Source organism: Phyllostomus discolor, chromosome 2 (genome assembly GCF_004126475.2).
Source record: "Phyllostomus discolor isolate MPI-MPIP mPhyDis1 chromosome 2, mPhyDis1.pri.v3, whole genome shotgun sequence".
NCBI classification, from domain to species: Eukaryota; Metazoa; Chordata; class Mammalia; order Chiroptera; family Phyllostomidae; genus Phyllostomus; species Phyllostomus discolor.
In genome coordinates, this window is record NC_040904.2 from 192,668,053 (window position 1) to 192,680,130 (window position 12,078).

Sequence of the window (12,078 nt, forward strand, 5' to 3'; positions counted from 1 at the left end):
TAGAACAGCCATCACTCAGAAGCATCAGAAACTGGGTTGAAGAGAAATCTGATAACTACAGAATCAAAGAAACCATATCCATCCAGACTGGTAGGAGGGGTGTAGACCCACAATGTGCTGGTCCCACATCTGCATATGGTAGATAAAAATTCAGGAGAGATGTCTTGGGAGCAAGGAGTCCCAGACCCACACCGGGCCTCCCAGCTGAGGGTGCCAATGTCAGGAAGATAAGCCTTAATACATGTGATTGCAAAAAAAACTTAAAGAACCCACACATGAACTTACTCAGACTCCCTCTAAGCTCCAGCACAGGGTAGCAACTTGAAAGACACCAGTGGCATACAGGGAGGAGCTGAAGTATCTAGCATCAAGGTGGGAACTGGAGGAGAGCTTTCTCTCAGACACAAAGGTAGGCAGAGGCCATTGTCCCTTTGCTGAGCCCTTTCTCCACAGCCACAAAGCCAACTAGTAGGTGCCATATCTGAGATTCCATCAAACTGTCTAATACTGTTTGCCCAGCCCTAAAGATCCCCTGAGACTCCCTCCCACCCAACTTATGGGCCCACCCAAATTGTTAACTGGGACTTTTTCATATGAATAGCTGATCTTAGCTCATGCTTCAGAACTTCATAAATTCTATCAAAAAAAAAAAAAAAAAAACAACAGCTAGCCTCAGTGAGCCCTCAGGTCTGGCACTAGCAGCAGCCAGCCTAGATTCACATTTGGCATCATATGGGAATCTCCAAGCCCAGCACAAGTAGCAGGCTTCTCAGATTGCTTTATAGCTAAGGCAGGGTGGTCCTGGGCAGAACACAGGTAGGGGCTGACTTTATTCTGTACCATTTGGGAAACCCCAGAACCTGCTATCCAGTGGACAGCCATAGACCACTTTGAAGCACCACCACCCTGCCCCTGCACAGCTAATCCTCCACAGAAGGCAGAGGTTGGCAGTCATTTGTTGCAGCCAATCATTGCAGCTGACTGGCCTGGGTAAAGCCCTCCCATTGACCTGCTAACAGCAACCATAGGCTCAACTATAAGAGGAAGGTGTACTTAGCCCATACAAAGGAAACTCCTCAAGTACCCAGTTTGGATGACAGAGGATGCTCTGCCACTGAATCCTACAGGACACCTACTGCATTAGGCCAAGCTACCAAGACAGGGAGTCATAGAAGCTCTACCAAAGGAATAGAAACAAACACAAAAAGACTGTCAAAATGACTATACAGAGAAATATGGCCCAAATGAAAGAACAGATCGAAACTCCAGAAAAGTAACTAAATGAAATGGAGATAAGCAATCTATCAGATGTGAACTTCAAAACACTGGTTATAAAGATGCTCATAAAGCTTAGTGAAGACCTCAACAGCATAAAAATGGTCCAGTGAGAAACTATGGATACACTAATTGAAATAAGGGCAATTTACAGAGAAACAACAACAGAGTGGATGAAGATGAGAATCACATTAATGATTTGAACCATAATGAAGAAAATAACAACCAGTTTGAATAACAAGATTTAAAAAAGAATAAAAAATGAGGATAGTGTAAGCAACCTCTGGGACAACTTCAAGCATTCCAACATTAGCATCATAGCGGTGCCAGAAGGAGAAGAGAAAGAGCAAGAAATTGGAAATCTATTTGAAAAATAATGAAAAAAAATTCTCCTAACTTGGTGAGGGAAATAGACATGCAACTCTAGGAAGCACAGAGGATCCCAGACAAGACAGATTCAAAGGCCCACATTAAGATACATCATAATTAAAATGCCAAAGGTTAAAGAAAAAAAGGAATTTTAAAAGCAGCAAGAAAAAAAGCAGTTAGTTACCTGCAGGGGAATTCCCATAAGACTGTCAGCTGATTTCTCAAAAGAAACTTTGCAGGCTAGAAGGGATTGGCAAGAAATATTCAAAGCCATGAAAAGCTGGGACCTACAGCCAAGATTGCTTTACCCAGCAAAGCCATCACTTAGAATTGAAGGGTAGATAAAGAGCTTCCAAGACAAGAAAAAACTAAAGGAATTCATCATCACCAAACCATTATTATATGAAATGTTAAAGAGACTTATTTAAGAAAATGAAGAAAATTAAAACTATGGATAACAAGAGGGCATTAAATATATATAATATATAAATAAAAGATATAACATAGATATAAGATATATCTATCTTATATCTATTGTTTATATATTATATATTTATATAAAATATATTATATATTTATATAAAATATAATATATATTTCTATAAAATATAATATATTATATATTTATATATTATGTACATATATATTATATATATTGTTTATATATATAAACAATTGAATCTAAAGAACAAACTAAGAAAACAAGAAGAACAGAGACAGACTCATGGGTACAGAGAGCATTTTGATGGTTGCCAGATGGGAGGTGGCTGTCGGAGAATGGGTGAATAGGTAAGGGGATTAAGAAGTATAAATAATCAGTTACAGAATAGCCATGGAGATGTAAAGTACAGTGTAGGAAATGGAGTAGCCAAAGAACTTATATGCATGACCCATAGACATGAACAATGGTGGAAGGGTTGCCTGAGGGAGTGGAGGGTCCTGGGTGGAAGGAGGCAAAAGGGGAAAAATTGGGACAACTGTAATAGCATAATCAATAAATTATAATTAAAAAAATATTCCAAGCAAAAAGCTAAATGGACTCATGGACATGACAACAGTGTGGTGATTGTGGGAAGGTAGGAGGGTGCAAGTGGGCTAAATGGCAATGGAAAAAACTACAATAAGATTCCAAATCATTCCATTGTCAGCTATTCAAAAAATATTATTATGGATAGTAATTAAGATATCATTCAGAGGTAACTAAGATACCAAATCAGATGACCATTTAGACTCTAGAGAACAGAGAAAAAGTTGAAGTCAAAGATGCTCTCCTTCTGTTCCTGAAAAAACAAGATGCTATAGTGTGATTGCCTGTGGGTAGGGACAGTGTCTGAGAGCTGAAGGTCTCAGTCCTACAACCACAAGGATCTCAATTCTGCAAACAGACTGAATGAGATCCTGGTTCCACCCTTCTGAGAGCCTGAGTAAAGGACACAACTAAGTCATGCAGGGTTCCTGATCCAGAGATACTATGAGGCAATAAATATGTGTTTTAAGTTTCTAAACTTAATAAATGTGTTTTAAGTTTCTAAATTAATTTAATGTATATGCATCAATACATAATACATATTACATGCATTCAGAAAAACAGAAAATTAAGGAAGTATATACTGACTGTTGGTAATATTATTTTATCATTTTGTGGGGGGTGTTTTTTTTTGACATTTCCTTACTTTCTCCCTTTAATTCTCTATTTAACAACAAGACATCTACTCAACTAGACCCTTCAATATGCATTAGTTCATTTCATAGCAAAACAACAGACAGCAAGAGAAGGAAAATAACATGTCCTTACCCAGAGAATATATCAGAAATTCCATATCAGAAAAAAATACTTGACAAAAAGAACTTTATATACTAGAAGTCTTTCATACCTCAAGACGACAGAGATATTTTCAGGATGAACAAAAGCAGAATGCAGGTAAGCATGGGAGGGAGAATATTACCTATGAAATGGGTCGGATGGTCATGGCCTGGCTGTGACTAATATGACAAGACCATGCTGTGGGAGAGACACACTGAAAGGGTGACTAGTATCCTCTGTTGAAGCCAGAACTTTCCATCATAATACTCTGAAATATCATGGGAGCTGAAACACCTCAGAGCTGTATTTAGGAGGCAATAGGAATTTTCTTCTCTCAGTGAAGACAATTTTTAACATAGATTACTCTCTGAAATTAGACATCATTCACCATATTTATCACCTTCCATTTCTTCATTGCTTCTGCAACTATAATAAAAGTTCGAGAGTTCTCAGAAAAAGGCAGTTAGGGCCCAGATACTTCAAAGGACGATGATGTAAGAAGTCATAATTTGAACCTATATTTGGGTGTGGCTAAATAAAAACAGTTTACATTCATCCTGAACAAAATTTGTGAAAGTAGACCATCCTTGGTTCACTACAGGAGAAAAAAACACTCTAAGCAGGAAACAAACAAAACTAAACAAACAAGAAACCCAGAGGAAGTTGCCTTATTGGAGGAGGACAGGAAAAGGGAGAGTTGGGACAGCAAACTACTGATTTTCATTATAAGTTTATCTATGTCGTTTTTTAAATTGCATTTTAAATGCATTATTTTGAAATCACATAAACAAAAACCCAAAACATTTCAAATATCAGAAAGTATAATGCATGTTTGCTTAGTCCAACTTTTGAAAGATGTTATATTCTGTCCTGTTCTCTTCATACTATAACTTAAGTGCATTTTTTTCCTAAATCAACCTTCAGACAAGAATGTAAGAGTTCAGTTTGTACTCTGGTTATATTCATATTTTGAGAACTGAAACTTGGGATGTTCTTTCCTCTTCCTGACCTCTCATGTATTAAAAATCAACTGTGGTGCAGCAACATGTATGGACCTTGAGAATATCATGCTAAGTGAAATATATCAGTCAGAAAAAGTTAACAATCATATGATTTTTCTCATATGTGGGATATAAAACTGAAAGTAACAAATTCACAAACAAGAAAAACAAACAAAAATTTATAGACACAAACAGTATGTCAATTACCAGAGGGAAGGGGGCAGGAGGGTAGTAAAAAATAATGGGGGTCAAGTACATGGTGGCAAAAGATAATTTGACTTTGGGTGGTGCATATACAATGTGATATACAGATCATGTATCATAGAAGTGTACCCTTGAAATCTATGTAATCCTATTATCCAATGTCATCCCAATAAATTTAATTCAAAAAAATTTAAATAGTTCTGGCCTGGTAGTTCAGATGATTAGAGTGTCAGCCTAATATGCCAAAGTGGTGGGTTTGATCCTCAATCAGGGCACATACAAGAATGAACAAATGAATGCATAAGTAGGTGGAACAACAGATTGATCTCTCTCTCTCTCATCTATAAATAAAATATTTAAAATTTTTAAATCAACTTTGGGTTTTCAATTATGATTTAATTAAAATATGATTTTTAGTAAGCAAATAGAGATGTCAATATAAATATCTTAAGATGTACATCCAACAATTTTTTAAAAAAGAAATTGGCTTTTGAAATCTTTGAGGCTGGGGAAAATCCCATTCTGGTCAGGACAGTGGATCTTACTGTGGCCCCACCCTTCTTTGACATACTCAGAAACCCCTCAGTAAAATGGACTGCTCCTTCTCCTTCTCTCCCATGACCCCCTTAAATGGAATTGTTCAGTTTTGACAAACTTTTAGAAAAGAGTTTTAGGATTGATTAGTGATTACGATTTTTAATGCATATGTGACATTTTTACTGACCAATACGCATAAGGCAAGACAGGCCTGTGGAGTAAAGAAATAGATATTGTAAATGTATGTGGTTAGGGCTCGGATCCTTCACAAAATACAAGTGCAATCACATAGAAAAACATATTTGGCAAAAGACTTTTGATTGTCCTACAGAACTCAGGAGCAGCAAGATACAAATCTATTCTCCTGTGAAGTCAGATGATAAATATAAGGAAATTGTCATATAGCATTTTCAGCTCTAAATTGACACATATAGATGTATAGACAGCAAATAAGAACTAACTTCCAGACAAATAAAAACAAGATGGGAATTCCCAATTTAGTATGCCACACAAATATCTGAAATGATCTTAATATTGTTTGATGTGAATTGTTTTATTTAAAGTACTGCAAAAAATTTAAAATATGCATGAAAATATATTACATTTAATACTGAACATGTACATTAAATCAAAAGATTCATGAAATTCTTCATCTTGATGTTTTATAACTTCAGATGTAAGTGCACAAATTTTATCAGTTGTAAAATACATGGTTTCAAATATATCAATATTTTTGACAAGATAATGTGAAACATTTAACAGATCCAAGAAGTATATAAGTAGTAGTAATATAAGAGGTAAACTTACCCTTTTTAGTAATACTGAACCTTCATTGCCCACCCCTTCTGGCCTAAATAACACCTACATAAGCTGTTGTTTACAGATATATGGGTTTTGTCTTATGCAGGGTTCATCCAAAACATTTCCAGATGGGTTGTAAGCTATGCAGTTCTTTGTACTTGGAACTGTAGTAAATGAAAGTCTGTAATGAAAAATAACATGTTATCATATCAGAAAAGGGAATGAGAATGTTGAACAATAGTGGTTTTTATTGTATGACACAATTTTTTAAAGCATTTGAATGATGAATTCACATACTGAGTCATGGTAGTTTTTCTTTCAATAGCCAGTTTTCATGATTTCAAATACAACAGTGCAAAAACTTATTTATTGCCTCAATAATGAATAGCATTGAGGCCATAAATCTTTAAATTCTCCATTGTTATTACTGAGCTTTATAAATGATAAAGTTTGCTTCTATTTTGTTTAAAGATGTATTGATTAATTGAGTGTAGGAAAACAAATCAGAGCATAAGATTTGTCATGGATGATGCTGCAGATACCATGTTAATGAATAAAAATGAGATTTTAAGATTACCAGGGTACAAAAATGAGCCCAGCATATTTAAAGTATGAAGAGATGCTTAGAATATTGGGCTCCACTAAAATAAAGAAAATGATGGCTATCCTGTATTCTCTGGACACCATCTGCGTGCGTGAGCATCTCTCTACATGTACAACACAGCCAAGGGCTTGGACAAAGGTAAAAAAAAACACACACACACACACACAAAAAACCCCACTATATGTCAAAACTTCTTCAATGGTCAGAAGTATACTAACTTTGTATCACTTGAGCATATACATGGATGTTCTAGAGGGCTGAAATTGTCACTCACTTGTATTATTCTCTTTTCTGTATTCACATGCTCTAATCTAGATAAGTTATCATAGCTACAGTGTTCCTGTAAGTTACTTTCTCTAGTCACATCTAAGAACAAACTCATAAGGAAATGAAAAGACCTTGATTTCTAGAAACTTACTGATCTCGATTGAGAGCAGAGCCATTTTCCCACAACCAGGCATCATGTTCTTTACTATAAGACAGTCCAATCCAGTAATATTTTCCACTGGATCTCATGAAGTGCTGCTTAGAAAGAGACAAACATTTACTTAATTTGAGTCTATTCTTTGAATAATGCACTTTTTTGAAAGTCAGTGTCCAGCATAAGATTCAACCTTTAAATCACTCAAACTGAAATAATTTGTAAGCTCTAGTTAGGATGTATAGTCACGTGCTCCAAATTTTTCACTTATCAGATCCATTCATTTGTGGAGACAAAGATCTTACTTCTTGTGGGGATGAGTGATGTAAAGGGAGTTATGGTTTTCCTGGAATGCTTTCTTCATAGGATCTCAACGATCCAGTCTGGTCCCAAATCAGCAGTATCTTGAGGAATAAACTTCATGAATCTAACCTGCTCATCCTAGACTCAGGTTCTTCATGTAGCTAGAGAAGTTTTTCACTTTTTCTTAAGAGGTGGGTAATTTTATGATCACATTATTCATATTTGGGTCACAAAATATCCTAGTATGTTGACAACAGCTATATAATTGCAAAATAAATTATAAACTCAGTTATAGAAATAAAAATTATAAAGTTGTTTACTTGTATCTTTGAATGAAAATGACTCATTATTCCTTCCTTGATTTCTCTCTAAAAAGTCTCCTGTATTTTGTATGGCACCTATCTGGATTTTTACTCATAATATAAATCTTTGAGAAGTTCTATGTAGATTCTATAATTGGTTGTTTCAAGGTTTAGGAAATTAGTAAGCTATTAGTTCAAATATAACAGTCCACTTACTATCTGATTAAAGACTTGATTCAGAGAATTCAGTTCACTTAAATGATATATTTTCTTGGATCACAGAAAATGCAGAAAACAAGAATTAAATACTTGCCAATTCATTTCCATTGTGCAACTGAACTAGGGTAGAATTTTGAGAATTACAGAATATCTGGCTCTCTGTCCAAGTTTTATAATCATAAGAAATGAAATAACAGTTGCATTGGTATCCAACCCACTTTTCTTGGCAAGAACAGCAATCAGAGCCTAAGAGAAAAAATAAAGTATGTTTGATAGCATTGTATATTTGATACAGTCAATGTTATTTACTCATTCAAAAATTATTTTCTATTGATTCTTTTTAAGCAAATTTTATTTAAAATCTAATAATACACTATAACTCAGGGATAATAATGTGCCCAGGTCAGACTTGAACTTTTTCCTCATGGGAATTAGATATCCTGAAGATAGAGTTGGAATTATACAATTTCCAATCATGTATTAGCAATGCATAATGCTAATTTGGGAAAATACACACAGAAATTCAATATGTTAAAACATTGTGAGCAGAGTATAAGATGGGAGCATTTAGAAAGACCTCTTTTGAGGAAGTGACCCAAAGTTGAGTTTTGCTACGTAAATAGGAGTAGATTAAATGAAAGAGATATTTAGGGGAGAAAGGTATTTTAGCATATTTCCTGAGTCAGAAAGAATATGGTACATTGGGATAATTCTGATATATGTTTGATTATTTATTTTCTAAATAAAGTTCAATAAAACAATTAGATCATTTAGTTTAAAGAGTGATAGGATCTTGAGTATATATTATCCTAAGTGATAAGTCAGAATACATGGTAGGTATTCAAATCTTTGCCAAACAAATGATGTTGAAGTTGTAGCAAAGAACAGTGTTTACAGGGCCTGGGAGGTGAGGACAAATGCGGAGGTGTTGGCTAAAGGTTAAAGTCCTCCAGTTAGAAGATAGTAAATTTGGGTAATCTGCATAGTTCTGGGTTGATAGTTAATACTTTAACTTGTAAGTTGCTAAGAGAGTAGATTTAAGTGTTTTCACCATAAAAGAAAATCAAAAAAATAATTAGGTGAGGGGATGGAACAGATAGCTAATATTACAGTCATAATCATACCACAAAATATTGCAACACACCATACACTTTAAATTACAAATTGTTATATGCCAATTATATCTCAACATAGCTGGGAAAATGCAAACAAGATATAAATGAATTGCTGTGTAATCACAGCAGATGGTGAGACACCTTTGAGAGTGTTTGAAAAAAAACACTAAAAAAATTGGACTTTGAACTGGCCTTACTTGATAAATTTCTGCACTATATTCTTAGTCATGAAAGAAATAGAAGTAAAGGTAAAGAGATATAAAAATATATTATAAGGAAACAAAGGCAGATCATTAGGATGGCTATAGTGTGTATTATAATTTTTTTATTTGTTACTTAAACATGAGCACTGGTATAGGAAAAACTTGTCATTTCAGGTTAATATATTCCTTATAATTAAATATATAAATGATATGCATTCATTGTAATTTAAAAATTCTTAAATTAGAGAACAATGACATGAGACTATTCTAAAATTAGTAGGTAAACTTGGATTATCACATGTAATGTTCCATTATGCTTCTGTGTGGGAAAAATAAGAAAACTTTTTCACCTTCTATCAACACAAAGGTTTTTCAAAGTGTGAAACCCACCTTTCTGGGGTTCAGTGGTGGGTCCTGGAGATGCTGTTGACTGGTTATGTGGTTCAGTAACTGCTATGGGAAATAATTAGAAATTAACTTAATCAGATACAGGTTTGTAAAATAGCACAATGTTACACACTAGTAAAATGAAGCCTTTCATATTGAATGGCTTCATCACAGTTTTTATCTTTATATAAACTTTCCCAGAAAAACTTACTGTTTTTTAACAAAATTCCCAAAGTAGCCATCAACACAAGGGCTGTTACTCCTAAAATCCCAGAAATCCACCTCCACTGAGTGGTCTGAGAAGCTGTAGAGAGAGAGAGGCAGAGACATGAGTTAAATAACAATCACAGGAGCTGAATTTGTTAAACGAAGAAACCAGGGAGGGCAATCCAAAAAATTTCTTTGGCTTGACAGCACAACCATCTTGCCAATGAAACATTGGAAAATGAAGGCATGCCATTCAGAACTCCATCCACTACTAAAATTTTTAGGTGATATATTATTCTTCCAAGAGAATATCCGTAACTTTTGCTCTTTACTAGTTCTGTCACAGAAGGGTGAATTTAACATTTTTTGTTAAATTTGGCAAATGAGCACAGAGATCTGGACTAAGAAGATATTAATAGGGACCAAGTTCTGTTTTAGTGTTTACATTGCAAACATTACTTTTATTTTCTCAACAAAAATCAAAGGTGATCGTCTAAATCTCATTAGACAGTTGAGAAAATTTAGAAGCCATTAATAATGTTATTTTCTCAAGTATGAAAATGAAATTTGCCTCGGACCAGTCTTTAACACATTCTATGGTTGTCACAATAATACTCCTTGAGATGTGCCCTCCTGCTAATCTCAATGCATTTGCTCTTTGGAGAAGGATCAGGATCTTGTGGATCTGCAGAGGTTTTCCAGGGATGAGAAGACATGGGAGCATCTGAACCTGGTGTGAGGAGAGGTTACCCAGCCACTCCATGGGCAATACTGTTGGATTTAGATTCACTTCCCAGTACATTATACATCATATAAGCAACCATTTTTTGTACAAACACATTACATTTCTTATACCCAAGATTACTTGCTTATAGCTATTTTCCCCAAATAAGTTAATATCAGGAAATTCCGCATGAACTTTAGCATGCTCCCAAAGAGTGTTGACATTAACAACAGTCCAGTGTGTCAAACTGTTAATCTGGGTGGGTTTGGGATGTCACAACATAAATGTTAAATTTTTAAATAGCACTTGCAATCACTGTGTCATTAGTATTTGCCATTCTGTATTTATTCTATGTTAGAATTAAGTTGCTCATAATTTAACCAGGTAAATTCTGATCCCACTAAGGATTTAGAGCTTTCCCTTCTTATTTCTATTTTTATTTTATGACGGAATCTCACATACCTGCCATGAGAAATGTTGTTCCAGTGTCGATGCAGGTATGTCAGGATGTTTGCTTGTTCAAGAAGAACGTTGTCAGATCACAGGATTGAGCAGGAGGCTAGGAATCCGAGAGTTGAGTGTGTATTTAAGTGATGTTCTTGAATCATCTATTGGTGAGACACAAATGTATAGTACAAATAAGAGGTTGTAAGTCACTAGCTTTGAAAATGTCCCTGGAACCACAATACAGGAAATAGTCACTTGTGTGTAAGTGTACTTGTGTAATGCAAACACTTTGACTATCATAAAAAGAGCTGAGAGGAAGTATTTTTTTAATGTTTGAAAATCAAAATCATCTTAAAAATTATCGGAACATCGGGAAAAAAGGTGGTCAACTCAAACTTAAATTTACTTACTATAATGAAATTCCTCACAGAATTTTTCTTCTTTAACGATGAGAAACATTTATAACTGACCTGTGCTGTTCACAGATTAAAGCACTTGGCATGTATTAGCTTATTTATTTCAAAAATGGCTTAAAATGAAGATATATAAATATATGCATTTTTCCAAAGAAAAAAACTAAGGCAGAGCTAAATACTTGACCAACGTCAGTAAGCGTGAGGCCCAAGACTGTCTTTCTCCAAAGCACACATGCAATGTATTCCAAATCAGGCTTGTTCCTCTGTGTGTATGTCTTGCAATTTTGATTTCTTTTCTCTAGCAGAGTGGTTGGTATTTCCATCTCTCATTGTATGCTTCTGATGCCTGCCACATTAACTCAGCTATGGAAGGTGAATATAAAAAATGTAGAACCACAGCAATTTCCCATTCTGTTCCATGCACACACAGAGACACTCACACACACCCCTGTACTCTAAAACTGCTTCTGGTGGTCTCTGCCCACACAGGAGTGCCTCATTCCCAGGAGCCTTAAAAGCTTCCAACACCGTGTTTTCCAGTGTTCCTTTCCTAGCAAGGCCTTTGAACATGATGTCAGTTGCTATATTATCTTTATTTTTACTAGTAGATTAATCATTATATTTTTACTGTGCTATCTCATTTATATAATATACTGATAGTTAAATTTACACTTTTTTGCTTTCAGAAAAATAACCTTACTAGTGTAGGAATTAAAATGTGGAGCAGATAATCAGAATA

General features: G+C 34.9%; 1 protein-coding gene across 3 annotated transcripts; it reads right to left on the reverse strand.

The window, feature by feature from the left end:
* Positions 1-5,056: 5,056 nt before the first annotated feature.
* LOC114513879 (natural killer cells antigen CD94-like) lies at positions 5,057-11,430 on the reverse strand. Of its 3 annotated transcripts, none has more exons than XR_004901663.1 (7): positions 10,939-11,161; positions 9,757-9,849; positions 9,549-9,611; positions 7,935-8,086; positions 7,014-7,120; positions 5,998-6,172; positions 5,057-5,401 (listed from the first exon to the last, which is right to left on the reverse strand). XR_004901663.1 is itself a non-coding variant. In XM_036019345.1 (7 exons), exons 2-7 carry the CDS (start codon positions 10,943-10,945, stop codon positions 6,052-6,054), a joined length of 543 nt encoding a protein of 180 aa, XP_035875238.1. In that variant the 5' UTR covers positions 10,946-11,084; positions 11,334-11,430; the 3' UTR covers positions 5,057-6,051. The 3 variants fall into 3 exon arrangements, 2 of the variants coding, with proteins under 2 accessions (XP_035875238.1, XP_035875239.1); XM_036019345.1 differs by adding an exon at positions 11,334-11,430 and having other exon boundaries at positions 5,057-6,172; positions 10,939-11,084; XM_036019346.1 differs by having other exon boundaries at positions 5,057-6,172; positions 7,014-7,117; positions 10,939-11,158.
* Between the last annotated feature and the right edge of the window lie 648 nt (positions 11,431-12,078).

Coding starts and splice junctions, on each gene's coding strand:
- LOC114513879 (XM_036019345.1), bottom strand. Junction 9,612..9,756: donor GGGAATTTTGTTAAAAAACA/GTAAGTTTTTCT, acceptor TATTTCCCATAG/CAGTTACTGAACCACATAAC. Junction 8,087..9,548: donor CACCACTGAACCCCAGAAAG/GTGGGTTTCACA, acceptor TTTTTCTCTTAG/GCTCTGATTGCTGTTCTTGC.